At 39.6% G+C, this 19,863-nt stretch overlaps 1 protein-coding gene across 6 annotated transcripts in view; it reads right to left on the bottom strand.

Annotated features, from left to right (window-relative positions):
• triob (trio Rho guanine nucleotide exchange factor b) overlaps positions 1-19,863 on the bottom strand; it is a 107,791-nt gene that overhangs the window by 16,296 nt on the left and 71,632 nt on the right. For 3 of the 6 annotated variants that reach the window (XM_086037245.1, XM_086037247.1, XM_086037249.1), the window contains exons 28-39: positions 18,895-19,004; positions 18,652-18,721; positions 18,045-18,134; positions 17,845-17,937; positions 16,896-17,007; positions 16,068-16,258; positions 15,868-15,969; positions 14,424-14,563; positions 14,140-14,239; positions 10,217-10,469; positions 1,647-1,933; positions 1,392-1,562 (exon numbers count right to left, since the gene is read on the bottom strand). In XM_086037245.1, the coding sequence (XP_085893371.1) occupies positions 1,392-1,562; positions 1,647-1,933; positions 10,217-10,469; positions 14,140-14,239; positions 14,424-14,563; positions 15,868-15,969; positions 16,068-16,258; positions 16,896-17,007; positions 17,845-17,937; positions 18,045-18,134; positions 18,652-18,721; positions 18,895-19,004 (1,719 nt within the window). Of the gene's footprint in view, positions 1-1,391; positions 1,934-10,216; positions 10,470-14,139; positions 14,240-14,423; positions 14,564-15,867; positions 15,970-16,067; positions 16,259-16,895; positions 17,008-17,844; positions 17,938-18,044; positions 18,135-18,651; positions 18,722-18,894; positions 19,005-19,863 lie in introns of all 6 variants that reach the window. The other 3 variants (XM_086037243.1, XM_086037244.1, XM_086037248.1) reach the window with 1 other exon arrangement.

Here is a 19,863-nt window from a genome sequence, read left to right as displayed (position 1 = left end):
TTATACCATTCGTAATCTTCAATCAAATTTAAAAAACACAACCAAACACAAATTCAAAAATAATTTCATAATTGACCAAAAATTTAAAGGTAAGCCGCGACTTTTTCCCCTAGGTTAGGGAGCGCTAACCGGAATTACAGTACAATTCAATACAATGCTTTTGCCATTAACTGGACGTGACTGCAGGTGGAGGAGTTCAACAGGCGAGGGCGCTATGCACTAGGTTATTGCATTAGGTTCTAACGTAATTCTTTGATTTTATGTTTTCCGAGAGGTCCCTGAAGTGCACATGAATGCGATTGGCTGATGTTACGTATCTTCTGTTGTTTCAATGCGAAATGCTATTGTTGATTTAGTACAGTTGGCAGCACGTCGTGTGTTAGATTGGCTGACTTTCTTAATATAAAACAAGACAGGTGCATATGTAGACTGTAGTAGAACAATAGATGGTGGAGTCTGGTGGACATTAACTGACAATCTGGAGCGTCAGCCGGCAGTGAAATGACGATAAGTACTGTATATTTTCTCTTGGTTCTGTTCAATTTTAATCAGCAATGTTGCTGCAGTGTTAAAATGCACTGTTAGGAAAGAATCTGCTCAGGTACATACATTTACATTTACAGTTCATAATCGTTCTGTAAATGCAGTAAATGTAAAAGTTTTCAACATAAATAGGTGCGGCTTATGTAAAGGTGCGGCTTATATAATTTTATTCCCCCAGAATTTTCCAGAAATAGAGTGGGTGCCGCTTATATAACGGTGCGGCTTATAGCCCGGAAAATACAGTATATATTTTTTTCATGAGTCTCACTGGTGGGCAGTCTGTCAATGTGGGTGGGCCTGTGCACACCCAGGACCGCCCAGGGCTCCGCCCCTGCTATAGGCACCTCTTACGAGTAGATACTTCATCTTATTAATATTACTTTCAGTTATTGCAAGAGTCATGTCAGTAGTCACCATATTTCAAGCTATCTAGATCTTGATTTAGCAGCGCTACAATGACCATGCTGTATGGGATCAGAATATCAACCAGTGGAGAGTTGGCCCCCACCGAGGCCGAACTGTGAAAAAAAGTGAAACCACTTGTGTTGTCTATCTGCTTGCTAATTCGAAGGCCACTCCCTGCTTTAATGGAGGACACTGCAAAGTTTTGTGGAAATTGGTTTTGTAATGATGGAGCGACTTGAAGAGCTTTATTTTGACAAAGGTTTTGCTTTTCCGCCATCTTGTGGCATCTATATGCAATTCTAAACCTTTCCAGGAGTGTGTCGACTTTTGCTTTCCTCAGCCGGGCTCAGTCCCTATCCCCTGTGATTAGCGGGGCAACACTGCACTTGAGCTGAAATGAAAACCACCAAAACCAATTTTAAGTCGAGTAATTTCCTTCCCACCTTGTCGTCCTGGGTGTCAGGCTGCAGCAGACTGTGTTGCTGGATGGCCATTGGCGGAGGGAGAGGGACAGCGTCGGCCCCCTCCTCCCCCTCCTCCTCTCCGCAGCTCTGCATGCCTGATGAAGAAGACTTGGAGAGCGTTCCACTGCTCAGTCCTTCATTACGCATGCGCTGGTGAGGGGAAAACAGCTCATCAGCAGATGGGTCAGAACCAATAGGACAGGAACGGAAACGTCTTCTTTTTCCGTGTCTTACCTCCTCCAATGTCTCATCCTGTGGCGTGGCGGCGCTGTCGTCAGAGTCCTTCGGAGGGCCTTGCATTACATCTAGGTTTTTCCGGGGGCCTTCACGGTTCTTTTTGTGCTTGTGGGCCAGCTTTTTGACATGGCCGTCTGCCTTGCCAGAGCTTAGACGCCGTACGGGGCTGGTCAACCACTTCCTTAATGTGTTCCCTGGACGCTTGGGGCCCGGTGAGCTGTGTGGCCCCAAGGTTTGGCTGGAGCCTGGCTGCAGGGTGTCATTACTGGATACGGACAAGGTATCTAAAGATGATGGGAGAAAAAGAAGAGCTCTGTTACGGTATAGTCTGTGTTACAAATTAAAGTGTAAGGGAAACGAAAAAAAAGTTATCCTAAAAACTTTTTTAATGAAGTCAACCCAAACATTTTTTTCAAGAGTATGTTCTATGCAAGCCCACTAATTGAAACAAGGCACTTTGATAAATATTGCGTTTGTGGAATAAGAGGTAATCCACGACCAATTACGGCTGACCTGTTTTCTGAAGCTGAGCCGTGATTGGTCGTTACCCGAGCCCTGAGCAGTTGTGATGTCATTTTCAGTCGACAAAAGTGACAAAATAGCCGCCCCCAGAAAAATGAAAATGCCTCAAAAAAGATGCAGAAAACTCGATATGAGCTGGGTCCGCCCACTGGCCGTTTGACCCAGTCACTGGCTCGTTTTTATTGTTCAATTAAAGGGGAAACGAAATGCATCAGATCATCAACAAAAAAGGCAAGCACATTTCACAGTCAGCAAGTCAGAGATGTGGCTCGATGACATTATCCGCCTTCACGATTTCGGCCTGCCCAGAAGATTTTCAAAGTGTAATGTTAAACCAAGGAAAATACTCGGTTAATGTGTATCAATTAGAGAAACCGTTCATTGCGACATGCATATTTTATTGTTTAACATAACATATTCAAATTTGTAAAAATTGTAGCCCTTACACTTTAAGAGACAATCTCGTGGTGCAAATGCATTGTAACTCAATCGGACAATGGACTAAATGCTGAGAAATTCCAGAGAAAGAAATGAGGACAGCAATTTTGATACCAAAACATCTGGTACGCTTTTGTTCAAGAATAAAAAACAAAACACAATCACTGAATTAACTTGAAACTGATGAGACTGGAATCTGCTAAAACGGATATTGATGAGCCACAATGCTACTGGGACAAAATTGTTATGACGATTGTGGGTTTTTTATTGTTACCCTTTGAAAACATTGACTCAGGATAAATGGCTGCAATGTCTGCCTCAGTTATTTTCTTTCTTTCCTCTATGTTTTCTTTTTTCAGTCGACTTTCTTCATTCTCTACCACTAAACCACAAGTACATCCTTCTGTTAGGTTATCGTGGAGCAGGACGCAAATGCAGGAGGCAAAAAATGAAGTGCAACATAATGTATTTAATTTAAAGAAAACAAAAGGGCAAACAAGGTACTGTGATATTACAAAAACAGCAAGGACCAAAACAAACTCAACAAATACTAGGACAAGACTGGACTTGACTTTGACAAGTGGCAAGACAAACCAAAACGAACCAACAATGACTAAAAGAAAGCGGAGAACTAAATACAGACAAGTTGACGATACAATGAGGAACACCTGGACAAGACACAGAGGGTAGGAGGGAGCTGATTGGTTAGCACACAGGTGGACAAAATAATCATGACGAGACAGACACAGAGCAAAACATGAAACTAACAAAACCAAAAACCAAAACAGACCAAACATGACACCTACAGGCAAATGAAATAAAACCTCTTGGGGTGGGGAAGAGTCCGGAATTGTTTGCGTTTATGCCATCGTGACATGACCCCAGCTTTGATCCCACACGGAATACCTTGGACATGATCTTGCATCACCAAAAAGTCTTGGTACTTTTTCAGAGGTATCATCTTCATTTGAAGAAATGTTAACAAGCATTTATGAAATAAGCATAGCTAAATATTGACAAAAATCCACTTGCAGCTAACAAATGGTCTACCAAAAGGCCCCTTGGATGATGGGTGGATCAATATCATGTTGATTTCCAAACTGAAGCTGAAATTTCACTTTCAGTATTTCTCTCTTGGCATCGGAAGATCTCAAGAGAAGCTGTAAAAGTAACGTGTTTGTGGGGGCTGACGGTGACTCAGAGACGACGCCTACATCATTGTTTAGATAGCTGACGTCATATGGCATTTCAACTTGGTGAACATCTTGAATAGCCAGCGGGTATGCTAAGATTGGATATCGAAAGATATTAATGCTTTGCAGGAGCTCAGCACTTGAGGGAGCACTTTTTGGTGCCTAACCAGGTGCATCTGTCAAGGATTTAGACCTGTGATACAGGCTGTAAGTCTCATTAAAGTGGGTGGGAGTGGGAATACTGTTTTCCTTTAATTGGACCAGACTTGAACACAGCTTTTCATAGTTCAGCATGCATTAGCCTACGCCTGTAATAAATGCAGCTGTATGTGAAGGTTGTAGACATTATGCCTTGAAGCAGCCTTCTTTTTGCTGTTGATATGGAGCATGTGTTCTCACAACACGTGCGTGGGGGACATTAATAGCTATAAGAAGATCATCCATTTCAGCACTATTAAAATTCAAACAAAATGTTGTCTTTCAGAAGCTCCATATTTGGATCGAGACGATTTTGTCATTATGCTAGTCATGACTCATGACATTGCACCATGTCACTTTTCTATTTTTCAGTTATTCAGTGTATATTGTAAAGCCCAAGATTCTTAGGATTTATGAGCTCAAACGGAATAGAAAATGGATGAGTGGGTAAATATCATACCGCCTTTTCTACACAGGCGTTTTGAGTTTTAGTCATCATGAGCACTATCACCTGTTGAAGGCCGTATTAAGATGATTCACAAGGCCAGTGCCCCTCCAAAACAATGAAGCAAATTCTCATTTTCTTCTTAAAGCGGAAGTCAACGCAAACATTTTTTTTTTTCAAGAATATGTTCTATGCAAGCCCACTAGTTGAAACTGGGCATTCTGATTAATATTGCGTTTGTGGAATAAGTGTTAATCCACTCGTTTTTAGCCATCTCTGGGGGCGGCCATTTTCTCTTCTGTCGACGGTCGTTGTGAGCAGTTGTGATGTCATTTTCAGTTGACAGAAGACAAAATGGCCGCCCCCGGAGATGACTAAAAACGAGTGCATTTTGCTGCTTAACTTATATTCCACAAACGCAGAATTAATCAGAATGCCGTGTTTCAACTAGGGCTTGCTGGGAACATATTCTTGAAAAAAATATGTTTGGGTTGACTTCCACTTTAAATTAAAAACATTTGGGTTTGACTTAAAAAATGAATGAAAAAAATAGATCAACATTTACTTCCAGGTATTATATGCACATCTGTATCAGGCAGGTATCAGGCTAGCAGATATACCACATATCTCAAAATAAAAAAAACATCTTTTGTCTCAACGTCATCTTTTGACAAAACCAAATGTTTTCAGTCTACAGCAAATGTGAAGGAATTGGCCAAACTATTTTGGGGCATTTGCCCTGTCGTGTGTGCTTCACCAGGAATGGCAGCAGAAGTATAAATGACCTCTTACCTCCTAATTATTTATGGCATATTGAATAGGCTCAGCACACATGCGACCCTAGTGAGGATAAGTGGTACTGAGAATGGATGGATGGAATTGGAGTATATTCAATAAAATTAAATCTGCTGGACACCATTCAGCAGTATGAATTCCAAAAGTCCTGAATAAAAAAAAAAAAAACACACTTCTTGGACAATGTCATTATTTTTGAGTAAGAGGTAAAATTATGCAAATTTAATTAAAATAAAGTAATAACAGAACTATCTAGTGATGCTGCGAGGAGTCTAACTGGGTGAAACGTGAGGTCGGCAGCCTTGACATGTTCCTGCCAAGTGGAAAATAACCCTTAAAAACACACACATACACGGAGAGGTCTCGATCTTTGCCTTTTGCTGTGTGCAGGGTCTTTGAATGTTACGACACAAGAAACAGTTGGTCCGGTTGGGGGAAAAAAAAAAAAAAACAGGACGGACAATTATTCATCTAAATTGTTAGCAATGCAAAGGAGGCTATGCTCCCATCACTGTTTATTGATTCATTCTAAGGTATGTTAATGTATGTTTCTCCATTTAGGACATTTAAAAGGAAGTCATCCTAAATCAAAATAATTCAAAATATCACTTAATTAACCCCAACCATCTTCATAAAGATCAACATGTAAACGCAAGCAAGCATTGAGGAAAGGCTGATGTCTCTTGAGGTCCAGGTGGCACATAAATCATAATTTCTTTCAGTAACTTGTCATGCATGCATGCTGCTGCTGCAGAAAAGACATGCCTGACTACATTCATGTTTGTGTCTGAGAAAAGGAGAGGGGAGGGAGGGATTGTTGGGAGTAATTTGAAAAGTGGCCACGTCTTTGCAGGAACATGCCTGAGATTCCACAAGTGTCACCAGTGGAGCATCTTTAGTGTGGTCTATTCACCCCCCCGGAGATGTGGTAGAAACACAAACATTACTCAGTGTATGGTGGAGGCATGCTTTTTAAGAGTCGAGGAACAGAGAGCGGCGCAGTTCCGCTGGGTTAGTCCGACTCCCTCTCCAGAAATGAGGACAATGCCGAGAAGCTCTCGCCACCAAGAGCCACATTTAGGAAGGGTGTGGAGTTGGCACGTAACATAACATAGCATTTGGAGATGAAAAGTCTCCAAGAAGCATGTGATTTTTTTTCTTCAGCCTTCTGCTGCCCCTGGATTCAACAATACCAAACACTATCTTCTCACCACTGACAGACTACATATTTAATTTAAAAACACTTAGCTCCCTTAATAAATCAAGCGGTGACACCTTAGAAACAAGGATTTGTTTTTGTTGTATGAATTGACCTAATTACATATCATCAGCAGTGGACGTTTGCATGAAACTGTAACACATTAATCATCGAACGGAGCAGTGGGTCAAATCTAGTGGACAAAGGCACCTTACCCAGGTCCAGCAACCAGAACTTGCAGTTATGAGAGGATCCTTCCCGTGTTGAATCCATGGAGCAAAAAGGGTACACAGACACTAAAGACTGGATTCCATGGGCCATGTCAGTCAAATATCAATCCTCAGGAATTCCCTCTTGAAACAATCCATCAAAGCATCTCCGCATTAAAGTACAAAAATATCATGTGAAGAACATACAAGCTTTTCTTCCCTGAATGTGAGGACTGAATAAGCGAAAAGTCCAAAGTGAAAAGGAAAAAAGTGGAATGCAGCATGAGAATTTCTCCTTCCCGCCCTCTCTCCCTCCCTCACGAGTGGGTTGCTATAAGGACAGTGGGCAAGCCTCCCCTGTACGTGTTCCAAGGGAACGTCTGGATGCACGCTGTGCATCTGCCGAATTACCCTTTGTAGGCGCACCCACTCAGTTTGAGGGGGCGGGTGCATATTTTACAGGCATGAGGATGCACAGAAGTTATACACCATGACTCGAAACAAATATAGATCCGGTTATGAAAAGCAAGCAAAAGTTTGGTCAAAAATGCGTGCGTCATATTTTATTGTTCCCACTGCAATCTTTTCTTTTGACTATTGCAACTAAAACTAAAACTTTAGCCATGGAATGACGTCTTAAACCACCTTAGATGATTCATTATGTGCACCTCGGTTACACAAAGGAGGTTTTTTTTTTTGAGTCACTTCACACTCAAAGCTTCTTCTTTTTGATAAGATGTATTACCTGTTCAAGGACTACCTGTTTTTCAGTCCTCGGGTGACTTCTAATGTCGATTATTGCCTGCTTTCAGGAATAGGTGAGATTTCCTTCTACGAATCCCTTGAAACTCATCACACTCATGCTATTTGGGACAAATTGGCTTCCTCGGTGGTCAGCAAACACAAAGGAATGATGAAGTAGCAATGACTGTTTGTCATTCTTGTCGAATTCATCCACCATGCCTGAACATTCCCTGCAGTGAGAAGCTCTTTTCAGCATTCCTTCTGACCACATAAAACATACAAACCATGGAACCAAAGAAAGACAGGCTAAAAACAAGAATGTTTGCTTGTTAAAAAAAAAAGAAAAAAAAAAGAACTGCTATCAAATAAGCAGTCTCACCTTCCTTGGCTGCATAAGGAAACAAGCTTCGCTAAAAACCAAGCTGTGACTTCCAACATCATTTCGTAGATAAACAGAGTCTCATCACATGAAAGCGCAAACACAATATTTGTAAGCCATATTGCCATAGAAACAAGCTGCCTTGCGCTCACCCACACTTTAAGATTAGGGAGACGCTTTAATGGTTAGATCTGTGAATATTTATATCAAACACTGTGCCACCTTCAATGTGGAGAATACAGTTCTGTATCCTGTGAAGACTGCTATCCAGATGGATGTGGAAATGTATGTACATTTAAAATAATTTCTAGATCTTCTGCAATTGTTTAATTGTAAATTGTACTGTATATGGCTCAACTTTGATCTGTAAGTTGCATGTGTAACTGAGAACAGATTCATAACACTGTTGAAATTGCAATTGTAATTTGCAATGAGATGATAATAAATGTGAATATTTTCCCAATGCACTTGTAATTATTTGCAGCAAACCAATGGGAACTATTTTCAATAGTTATTGTTAATAGCTTATTGACCCACAAATATACTGGTCTGACCCATTTGAGATATTTTGGGATAAATGTGGCCTGCAAACTTGAATGAGTTTGACAACCGTGCATTGCAGTCTGGAAATTGGTTGGCAGAGTCACTTTCACAACACAACACCAAAACACAAACTACTACCATACTTAGTTTTCGTTAATTTACTGTTTCACATTGACATTCTTGCTGTTGTATTTTTTGCCCGTCTATGCGCTATTCATCTGGCTGATGCATCTTTCACCAGCCGGTCTACTCATCCCAGTGTGTGAACTGAATTCAAGCCAAGCCAAATTAAGGGTTTACTGTTCCAAAACGTATTGAAGCTCGCTCGCTCAACTGAACTGCTTGGTAAAAAACCTGACTGTGTGCAGCTGATGAGCACATGTAGAAATCTGTGTGGATGTGGTTGAATAGAAGTGGATCTAAAAAACAAAATATACAAAAAAAAAAAAAAAAAAAAAATTGCTAACTGCATGACAGGAGTCAGATGAACTATCCTCCCAGGTCATTTCAGATTCTGTCTCATTCAGGATTACAAACATCAAAAGTGGTGCTTGGTAAAAAAAAAAAAAAAAAAAAAAAAAAAAAGAGGTCTGAAACTTTTTTTTTTAGCATGAAATTTTTTTCAAGAATTTGAGAAATAGTCACTGAGCGGCGAATGTTAGCCAGTGTTTGCGAACGTAGCAAATGTTTTTTCGTCAGGGTTCCTTAAAGGTTGCCAAGATGTTCGCAAGACATTTGCAAACAGTTTTAACTGTCACAGGTTGTCCTGTCGCCAAGAAATTTTGAACATGTTCTTGTGAACGTTTGCAACCTTTTGCAACCTTTAACGAACCCTGACGAAAAACCAACAAACTAAAAACAAGCATTCATCACTCACTCAGTTAGATACCACTTTAAGTATGTTTTCTTTACAGATAAAAAGAAAATAAATGCTTCCTCTTGGATAAATCACTTTAGCCAAAATAAGTATGTAAAGTCAATTCTTAATAAATGAACATTTTGTTGCATGTTCAACAATTTAACACAATACTTGAATCGTCAAACTGAATGGGTCGATGGGTCCATAAATTAGTATATGGGTAATGCGACACCTGCTACAGCTCTGTCGAGCTATTTTCTCATGTAGAGTTGAACAGGTGAGCCAAGATGACCTCAGCAAATTATTTGCGGCTTGAAAGCACATACTTTGACGTTTTTAACATGTTGAAAAATAACTGGTTTGTACTTGTAATGTATAAGACAGCAAGCATATAAAAGCCATGTTTTGTTTGACTTAACTGGCCATAATTGCATGGAAATTAGATGTCCAAATATGTGCCCATCGTGTGCATTGTATTTAAAACGTTTAACAAATCACTTAAGATATTCTTTGACATTTGATTTTCTGAATTTGACTGTAAGACGGGAGGTAAAACGCACAATTTGGCTCATTCGTATCTGTGTACTCCACATCAGTGTGGAATGTGAGTGATTTCTTTTTTTTTGTTACCGTTGTTACTTATGTTTTCCCAGGCATTGCAATCGAAATGTGGGGTTGAAAGGAAGTTTGTCATAGGTGACATCACATGACTCCTTCTTGTGACTGGCTCCAAGTCAGCCCTTAGATTATTCAGAAGTTTCAAAATCCCATTGATGAATAAATATGATGTGTTAATGTTTACACGAGTGAAAAAGTTTTCCCTACTTCTCATTTTCCCTGCCGGCATGGCTTTGCGTGCTGGTTTGATAAATTACCTTGCGTATGCTAAATGAATCTGGATGCATATTCTCCTCCCACAACGCCCAAAATTAACTTCAATTTAGAGGCGGACACAATCCTGGGTGCGCCTGGTTAGTGGATCAGCTTCTTATACATGAAATTATACTATAAGAGTAAACACAAAGTATAAAAGCCTTGTCTTACCTTTGTGGTTGAAAAGCCCTTCCATCTCCATGGACGACCTGGAGTGCGCGATACACAACATGGAGCAGGGAACGATGCCCTCCTGGGCTGGAGAGCGATCCGTGGTCCGGACCAGGCACCAGTCTGGCTTATCATGAAGTCGCTCCAGAACCTCGACCGTCTGGCCTCGTCGCACTGTCAGCTCCCCGCTGCTGCCACCGTTGCTGCCCACAAAGTCATGGATGACCACTGTCAGCTCGCAACCACCCGACAGCTGAAAAAGAAAGGACGTTTTCAATTCTGAAGAGTACATTATGGCAGCCAAAGTACATAGGTTTGGTTTAAGCTTAAAACAGTGTTGTTTAGAACCAGCAATTCTATGACTGCTAAAAATGATTAAAGAAGTGTGATGCTTCTGTTGAATTATTTCCTTTTATTACCCTGTCTCTTGTCATCGAAGATGTTACCTACTTATACATTGTTTGCGTGGATGTTATTGTTAGTTGTATGCGGCATTTTATTTTTATATATTACAGGAATTTTATATAATATTTCAAAAAAATCTGTATTAACAATTTCAATGCATGACATCACTGGACAGATTTTTTGAATGAGTTTTCTTTCTCTTTTCTTTTTAATCCCGGAATCTTGTGTTTTATTTTCATTTTAAGATGCTGTATCTGATAAAATAGAGACGTGCTCGTGTAAAATAAATGTGCGCAAATGTGTGATGATTTTTGTAATACTGCATAGTGGTTAATATGAAAACACATTCAGTCACCATGTTAGATACACCTTACATCTTTTAATCACAATCATGTTTAACAAACAATAATGTTCAACTTTGTCAAAGGTTATCATTTATAATGTTAGTGTTCATTATTGTGATTAAAGTGGTGTAAAACTGCATTGCATTTTTTTTATTGCCTGTTTTTTTTTTTTTTTTTTTTTTACATTATGGGTTCCCCCATTTAAAAACAGATTTTTATATGATGCATTCATTGCTGTTCTACAAAAGTGCAACAAACAGACAGATTGATATCCATGTGATAGTGTCAATCACCCATTCATTTTAATTGTTGTCTTTGTGGCGGTGCCTGTTTTAGATTGGAATAAATATTTAAACTGTATATTACATATATAAGAACACATTCAAGTGTGACATGCTTTTAACTTTACTGAATGCATACACCACTAAATATAACTGAATGAATGTTTCCATTTTGATTTTCAACATACCCTTTGGTAGTGTGGTAAAGCCAGCGAGCTGAGAAGTTGAGAAACTGGATGTGCAATTCTTTCCTCCAATTTCTCCATTGTTTTCCATTCCCTCATTGTGGAAAAGCCCCAAAAGTTTTCTAAAGCAATCGGGCTGCACAACCCACTATGACTGATTTAATACCTGTGAGAGCCTCACACGATAACTCGGCAAAAAGAAAAAAAATACTTTTATTCAACTTCCACTGGGAAAAATAGTGCAAGAGTAAATCAATTCTTGATCCACCGTCAACGATGTCCACTTTAATAGTCAATAGACCTCTATTGAAATGGAAATCATTCTTCACCACAGAGCTGTTCAATAGATAAAATCCATCGATGGCTTCTTGAAAGTCTTACTAATAGCAGTTCAGCAAGAAAAATTTGCCAGGAACTCAGGGGTTGTCTGCAATCTCTTTTTTAGAAGTCAAGCGGTGGAGCGAAAGTGGCGAGAACTTAAAAGGGTTCTTTCCTGTCTGGCATAGAGGCGAGCATCCTCTGTGAGTGGGAGGCTGAAGCAGCTGACAAGTCAGTCACTAAAGCGGATGCACACAGGAACACGAGCACTCGCATACAAAAAAAAAGTACACAAACACACCAGTGTCACCGCCTCCTGAATGAGAGGTTTCACACAGGATCCTCACAGAGAGCCAGAGAGATAAAGAAGCATTCAAAACCAGGAAATTGACCGGGAATATCTATTTGCAAGTGGTATTGTGCACATTTAAAAGATGCATTCATACGAGTTCTCAATGGACTGAACGCTTAATAATAATAATTTGTGTCTTAGAAACTATTGAAAAATGTAATCAAATACCAAATCCATTCATTTCCATTTAACTTTCTAGCTAGAGCAGGAGAAAAAGAGTACAAAACAAGCCTGCTTTCACTTTACAATCAGTGAAACTTAAAAATATAGAAATAATATTTTTGCGGTAGTGTGCATGGGCTTGTTAGATTTGCTCATACTGAGCGTAGGAGGACAGTCCTTCTGTGGTGCTATTACCAGATATAACCAGTGCCGAGTGTCCCTGCTTCCAGTGAATCTCTCTTACACAAACGAACGCGTGCCCGCGCACATGCACAAACACTGCATTAAATCAGTCAGATGGACTGTCACGTAACACTTCCAAAGGAAACGCGTCGAAGAGAGACGGTTGCATGTCCGCAGGCTGTAGTCGTCACATGCAATAACAAGTGAATGAAGTGGGTGTCAGAAATATAATGTTGTTCCTTTTGTATGCATACTCATTCCTAAAATAGTGGAATCGTGGAAGATAAAAATCTTGGCGGTTGAACATCACAGAACTGGATCTAACATTTGAAACAAAAACATGGTCCAAAAGTTAAACCATGAGAATCTAAAGTTCGACCCAAGGAAAAGAAAAAAGTGGATTCTCTCATTAAATGCCCAATTCTAAATTTGCCAAAATTTGGAGGAAAGATAGCCCTCTAAAGTCTCACAAAAACTTGCGAGATACAAGCACGTAAGGAGAATGTGAGAAGAGAAGTATAATATACAAGTGTATGTTCAAGAGTTTAAAAAATTACTCGAAGAGAAGGGGACTCTAATCACGGCAGCCAATCGCATTGGTACATAAACAAACGAGCATTCACACTCCCATAGACACTTTGGAGTTTTCAATACTAATAACATGCATGTTTTTCGAATGTCTGATGAAGCCAGACTACTTGGTGAAAATCACAGCAAGAACTCCACACAGGAGGCCGAACCTTGAACCTCAAAATGGTAAGACTAACAGCTCTTTTCCCGTGCTACCCAAGAATTTTTTCTTTCATTTCTAGTATTTTCTAAGGAGAAAAAAATGAATACATTTGCGGTCAAAACGTCTACTTCTGTTATTCCCTATGGGAAAATTCATTTGAAATCTGAGCAAAGTACTGAAGTGGGCGTCCACTGCAGACAGCAGAGATGGGCAACTTGAAGGAGAAGTCAACCCAAACAAATATTTTTTAAGAATATGTTCTATAAAGGCTCACCAGTTGAAACATGGCATTCTGAAAGTGACCATCTACATTTTTTTTCCAGTGCATAGTGCTCTCCTGCATGAACATTACCATCCAAGGATGGCACAAAACTACTGAACAAGAAACCAACATCAATGCAAGAACTTATTTGTAATTTTTTTCCCACAAAAGTCAAGTCACTCAAAAATGTTATATTATTGAGGTACTATGTTTTCCCTGCATATCATTCCAAACGCGCAAAAACATATTAGACCTCACTTTCTAGTATGGGGCACAATAAGATCCAGTGCAAGCGCAACAAAGACTTATCTACCTTCCATCTAGTGGTGATTGGTGATATTACAACTTAAAACTACAGTCGACCCCTGTGTATTCGCAGTTTGGCACCTGCGGGTTCCCATACTAAGATATGTTTTTCTTCTTTTAATATTTATTTTACATTTATTCAGATTTTAGATTTTTCCCGTTTCTGCCGGGATTCTTCCAACGTTTGACACGTTTTTTTGTGGAAAAAGTAAATTGAATGTGAATGTTTCTCAGTATTTTTATTTTTTAAAGGATTTTGAGTTTATAAAAAAAAAAAAAAAATGCGGGTTGGTGGAGAATTAATCAAGGGGCCACTCGGAGTGTGCCTGCTGGCCACCAGGAACTCATCCCTTGCATACATTATACGAGTGCAAGTGTGTGTGTTACTCTACCTTATCACTGTCCAATGTGTTCTGCGATGTCCTTGAGGCGATTGAGATGGTGTCAGGTTGACTGCTAGCATCTCCTTGACTGTCTAGCTCTTCTCCATCTCTGCAGGTGGACAAACAGTTTGTATATAGTGTCAGTATAGTGTTCATTTCAGATGGAGTCGCATTGTTTCATTCAAACGCAGGCCAGCTGTGTTAAGTGGACGCCGCGAGAGAATACACTTGCTCTTTTAATGAGCACTGTCAAAACGAGGATGAGGATAACAAGTGATGCTCTGTTAGCTTACCGTCTGCCTTTATGTTTGGCGGTGGTGGCTTTGGGGATGTGAATGGGCTCCTTCAGAGCACCGCGCAGATGGACCGTTCGCTCCTGAATGACCTCACGAATGTGTTTGATCCAGTCCTGCTTGTTTTCAATGCTTGAAGCCTGGAACAAAATATGCATAACATCCATAACTGTAAAAGTCATCAATTTGTGGATATACGGACGAAAATCAGAAGGAAAAGCACAATCAGATGAAACGTAAGGTGGCTTATAGGGATTTAAAAAAGAAACTGCTTTTTTTCTGGACCACATGTACTTTGTTGTTGTAATTAAGGTGCGATGATGTAATGAAGATGGTCTTGTCAACTAAATTCCACACTTCAGAAAGACGTATATTGTCAACATTCAATTTCTGTCAGTGACACATCTTGCTCTCCCTCCTTCACTTTGACACCAGCAGCACAGCGGCTGCAATGATGACAAGTTACATAAGGAGCAGGATGGTCTTCACAAATTACATAATGAGACACATAGACAGATAGACACCTACCATATGCCCACATTTAAATTAAAACATATTCTGGTTTAGTAATTGCCAAACTTTTCACATACAGGAAGAGAAGGTCGATTTCACTTTGTGTTTACAAAATGTGTTAAAACAAGAGTTCAAAAGAGAAAGGTGAAAAAGCAAAAAGTTTTAGTATTACTGTGGTAAAACTACCGGTAATTGAAAAATTGCATGATATCTTGATTCACATTCACATCGTGTGACATTTATTATAATTTTTAAAAACATAACTAATGTGATATCTTATAACAATACGCTTTTATTACACTCTTATATTTTTATTTAAAAAACTTGTGTGTCCCTCACCATTTTAACTTCTTGTAATCTTAAAACTTGGGTTGTGTGTAATTTTATGCATTAGAAAATCTACAGTAAAAAATGTGCAACTTTGGACACCCCAACACAAGATAGAATGTTCGTTCTAGTACTGTGTACAGACACATAACGTTGATGCTAAAATGTCAGTCTGAAGAACATAGTGAGGAGCAGAAATCACTACCGCACCTCTAGTGGCAGTGCCCTGTCACTTTAAGACAACCATCGCTGTATACAAAGTGCTGGACATGGAGCAAAAGTAAGTCATACAACAAACAAACAAAAACTCATTGAGGTATCTTTGAACATAGCCACTGAACCTGAGCAATTTTTAACATAACATTTTATGTAACATGCACTGGATCAAAGTAGGACGATGTCTTGTTCAGGGTACCTCGACTTCAAGCAGACTAGCATCCCACCGTCAACTAGTTTCCCTTCTTTTATTTATTTTTTATTTTGACATTTTTGTCTGTAGTGGAGAACGAACCCGTACTTGGAAAAAAAACATTATAATCGGTAACGAATCCGTACTTGAAAAAAACCCAAAACATTATAAATTGGTATTTTGTTTATACTGCACCTTGAGCACGATTTTGTTGTCCGAGGTCGGGGTTCTGCCCACCCACAGGGCAAACTTACAAGGATCGCCCTCCACGTGCTCTGTCACGCCGAGCTCTGACGTCTGTGGACGTGAACACCACATAGAATACATATAAAAGCGTGCAATAACACAACATATAGAAACAACGTCGTCCGAGCGTGCATGTGTGAATTACTCACAAACAGCTTGCTCTTGTAAAGGTATTTGCTGCGTCCGTTCGAGTCTTTCACTTCTTTACTGAAAACTAGCGACATCTCAAAGAGGAAAAGGTGGCGCTCACGGCCCTTCCGGATCAAAGTTTTGGGATCCCAAACTTGGAAGGACTCCTGAAGAATCAGTTCTCCTTGGGAGTCAATGTTCCCATCGAACCCTGAGGTGACAAGACAAAAGGCCGAGTTTGATTCTGTCTGTACAAATACAGTATGTGGGTGGCAAGTTGAATGCTGAGTCACAGTTGAACAATTTGTGCTGAACGGCAGTGATGACAAAAAGAACAATTAGTGGCAATAATAGACAAGGACATGCTCTTTAGGCCTTTTCACACTGCGCTCAGCAGACGATAGCGTACGGTAAACCAACCCATTCATTGTAAATGTGCGGCCGCGAAACGCCGTGCTGTGTTGCGTGCAGCCATGTGAGGTGGCGTTTACAATCCAAAACACGCCCAAATTAAATGTTCAATCCCAACGGCAGCGCGCTGTGATGACGGATGGCTCATCTAATAGGACAGTCGCTGGCGGAATGATTTCAGAGTGACGACAGCAAGAGTTTTTGGATAGGTTAGTAACAACATGGAGTGAATGGAGGGGAAAAAGAAACAATCTGTATCCTAGTGTCCCGAGCTTTTGGAGCGCACTGTGACAAGTAGCCACACGATGGACAGAGATCTCCACCACGCTGACTATTGTTACATTGTTTGTGACATGTTAAACTGAAGCAACAAGTAAAGTATAAGAATTGTGTGTGTGTGTGGGTGTGTGTGTGTGTGTGAGAGTGTTTAAGCCCACCATCCAGCATAGAGAGGTGCATAGCATCATTGGCTCTTTTGGGGACACTTAGCATCACCTCAAGACCATCCTTGATCTCTCCTTTTCCTTCCTCACAGCATGTCAATAGCTCCTAAGCACACACATAAAACAATAGAAATGAATACAGTGGAACCTCCAGTTACGAACGTCCGTTTTTATGAACCATTCAGGTTACGCACAACATTTTCATCGAAAAATGACCTCTATTTATGTACTATTTTCGTCATACCAACAGTCTTGGCAAGGATGAGCTAATGGATCTATGGCGTGCTTCTTTTGGCGCTGTGTAACCATCATTGGCAACGTGCAGACACATTGCTTTAATTATTACGCATTACTGAAAACTAGTTGTATCTCACCGTGACGAAATGTGTGGGCAGAAGTTCATCCAATCACAAATGATTGACGTGGTAGCCTAAACAAAGTCCGAAAATCATTTTATTTTTGTCAGAATATACTATTTACAGTGTGTACATTCAAATGTAGTGACCCTTTAAATGAAGGTGGAAAAATATGGTCTTTTCTCATACCTATAGAATCTGAAGTATCCCATGTTATTGTGGAAGAAGACTATTTTTCAAAAGAGGAGCTGTAGTCCTTTTTCCCATTTTCCCCTCCTTAGTTAAAGTAAATGAGCAATAAATAGTTATGTTTTTTTTATTCTGAATTTATTTTTGCTTATTTCTATATTGCATTAAAGTTATTCTTAATCATACACTGGTAAAAAAAAAAGTAGTATATATAATTTTGGGGCTGGAACAGATTATTCACATTTTCATTCATTTAAATCGGAAATATTACCTCGATTTATGAACATTTCAAGTTACAAACAGCGTCACGGAACCAACTAAGTTCATGCCACTGTGATTGTAAATTATTATTATTAGTATTAGGTGGGGACTTGGAGAAATGTGTTGCTGTACTGTACCTTAAGAAGCAGTTGGTACTTAGTAATTCTTTGGACCGGTTTGATCAAGTAGGATGAGATAGAGTTGGCAAGACGGTGCCTTTGCTGGATTTCCTGAAATAGCAAAGAACACCACTTTGTCAAGCATATGCAGTCTTTGTGAATTTGATGAATTCACTTCAAAAAAGACAACGATTTATATACTGTCAGTAGTTACTTACATCGAAATATGGGCCAGCGTGCTCCAAGATGAGCTGCGTGGAGTCGGGCTTGTTCTTACAGTAGTTCACGTACATCTGAAATTTGTCAGCCTGAGTGGGATCAAAAACATAAATGCTCAAAACAAGAAATCTTGAAAAACACTTTCATATATAACAAGTTGTTTTTTTTTCCCTTGTAAAAAGCTGTGCTTGAGAACATTTTGATTTAAAAAGGAAGTGTGGTCATGAGTACAGTTGGCACATCCCTACCACGAATGACAAAAAAAGAAGCTTATAATAAATGTCACCGTGTGTTTTTTATGTCATATAAAGAGCATATTGTGCTGCTCATAAAACGTACCAAAATGAGTGTTCAAACAATAAGCAATTTATTTTTATGTTCCTTCACAACTAGGAAATTTTCTTCAAAAAACATTTTGCCAGCAAAAATCATGGGATATCTGATCAGCAGAAGACCATTAACTAGCATTAGTATGCCAAACATGACCAAGGTGAGCGTCAAAAGATCTAAACGACAGTAAAATAAATTCATTATCAAAAAGTGGTAGTCATTGTGTCATTTTGTGTTTGTTATTGTTTGTTGCTGTTGTGAAAAACCCCAACTCACCCAGGTAACAAAACAATGACCCACATCCTCTGGAAGCTGCTCATATTTCTCCAACTCCTTCAAGAAGATGCTGTGCAGACACAGACACATTGGCTCTAACATGATGTTGGATTTCTTACCTTATAGTTACTACTTGGATGATCAAGTAAAATTGCTGGGAAAGACAATACAGTAATGTATATCTGGCACGCTGCTGGGTGTGTGTGCGGAACGCAAAATGTCAAATATCACTGCTCGACTGACTTGTGATGAAACTCGTAGAGGTCTTGCATGTTCCCAAAGATGATGTGCTCCTTGTTGACGATGCCTGGAGGAATCTCCTCTACACCACTGGTCATCTCCCATAGATAAGTCTGTATGTCACAGTATAGGTTATTAACATGTATATATCAGTAATATAAACAATACATATTCTAAAAGATCTTAAACTAGTTTTAAATGTGAAATACGTACAATAGCTTTCTTTAGCTAAAGAGAAAAGTGCTTGTGTATGCCACCAGTGAAATACATGTGTACAGGTAGTAATCTATTTGGCACATTTGAACCCATCACTGGACAAAAGGTATTTAGTAATGCACGTTAACTGTATTGTATTTATTACCTCTGGTATAAAACCTGAAACATAAAACTTATTCACCGTTGCTCTGAATGTTACAACTTTGGGCTCTGTATACATAGACAACATATCTGCGCTTGAGCGTAAAAACTGGTGTATCCTGATTTTCATGCTAAAGGAAGCTTCAATGCACTTGTTTGGGACTGTGGTTCATCTCTCTGCGCCACACTGGGCATTCTGGCGTCCTGAAGTCAGAAGTTTGGTGGCTGAAAGTAGACTAATCTTTACACTTGCTGGAACCAAGTCTAACTATTGGCACAGGAAGTGTAAAGCAACTTTGGTGAATTTGATCGAGGTGCAGGCAGACAGATTCTGAGCTCCGCGGGCATGTGTGGTGAATGTTATCGTATTTCATAAATATGACAACAGCGTGAATCGAAATTTCTGAATCATTGCACCGATTAATTAATTGCAGGCATTATCATTATTTTTATTATCATCTTTAGTATATATTGTTTAAATCGGTCTCCAAGTGCCCACTTCCCTGGCCATCGTTATAGCATCTGCCTGTGGGGGTCGGATTGCAGTTCTTTCTTCAGCTTCTTCCGCCATGTCAAGGACTGTCAGCGTCTCTCGTACACAACATTTAAAGGAAA

Source organism: Filicampus tigris, chromosome 8 (genome assembly GCF_054856515.1).
Source record: "Filicampus tigris isolate MCC_2025a chromosome 8, RoL_Ftig_1.0, whole genome shotgun sequence".
Lineage (NCBI taxonomy): Eukaryota > Metazoa > Chordata > Actinopteri > Syngnathiformes > Syngnathidae > Filicampus > Filicampus tigris.
Note: the sequence above shows the minus strand (reverse complement) of the source record. Positions and strands in the feature narration are given on the sequence as shown.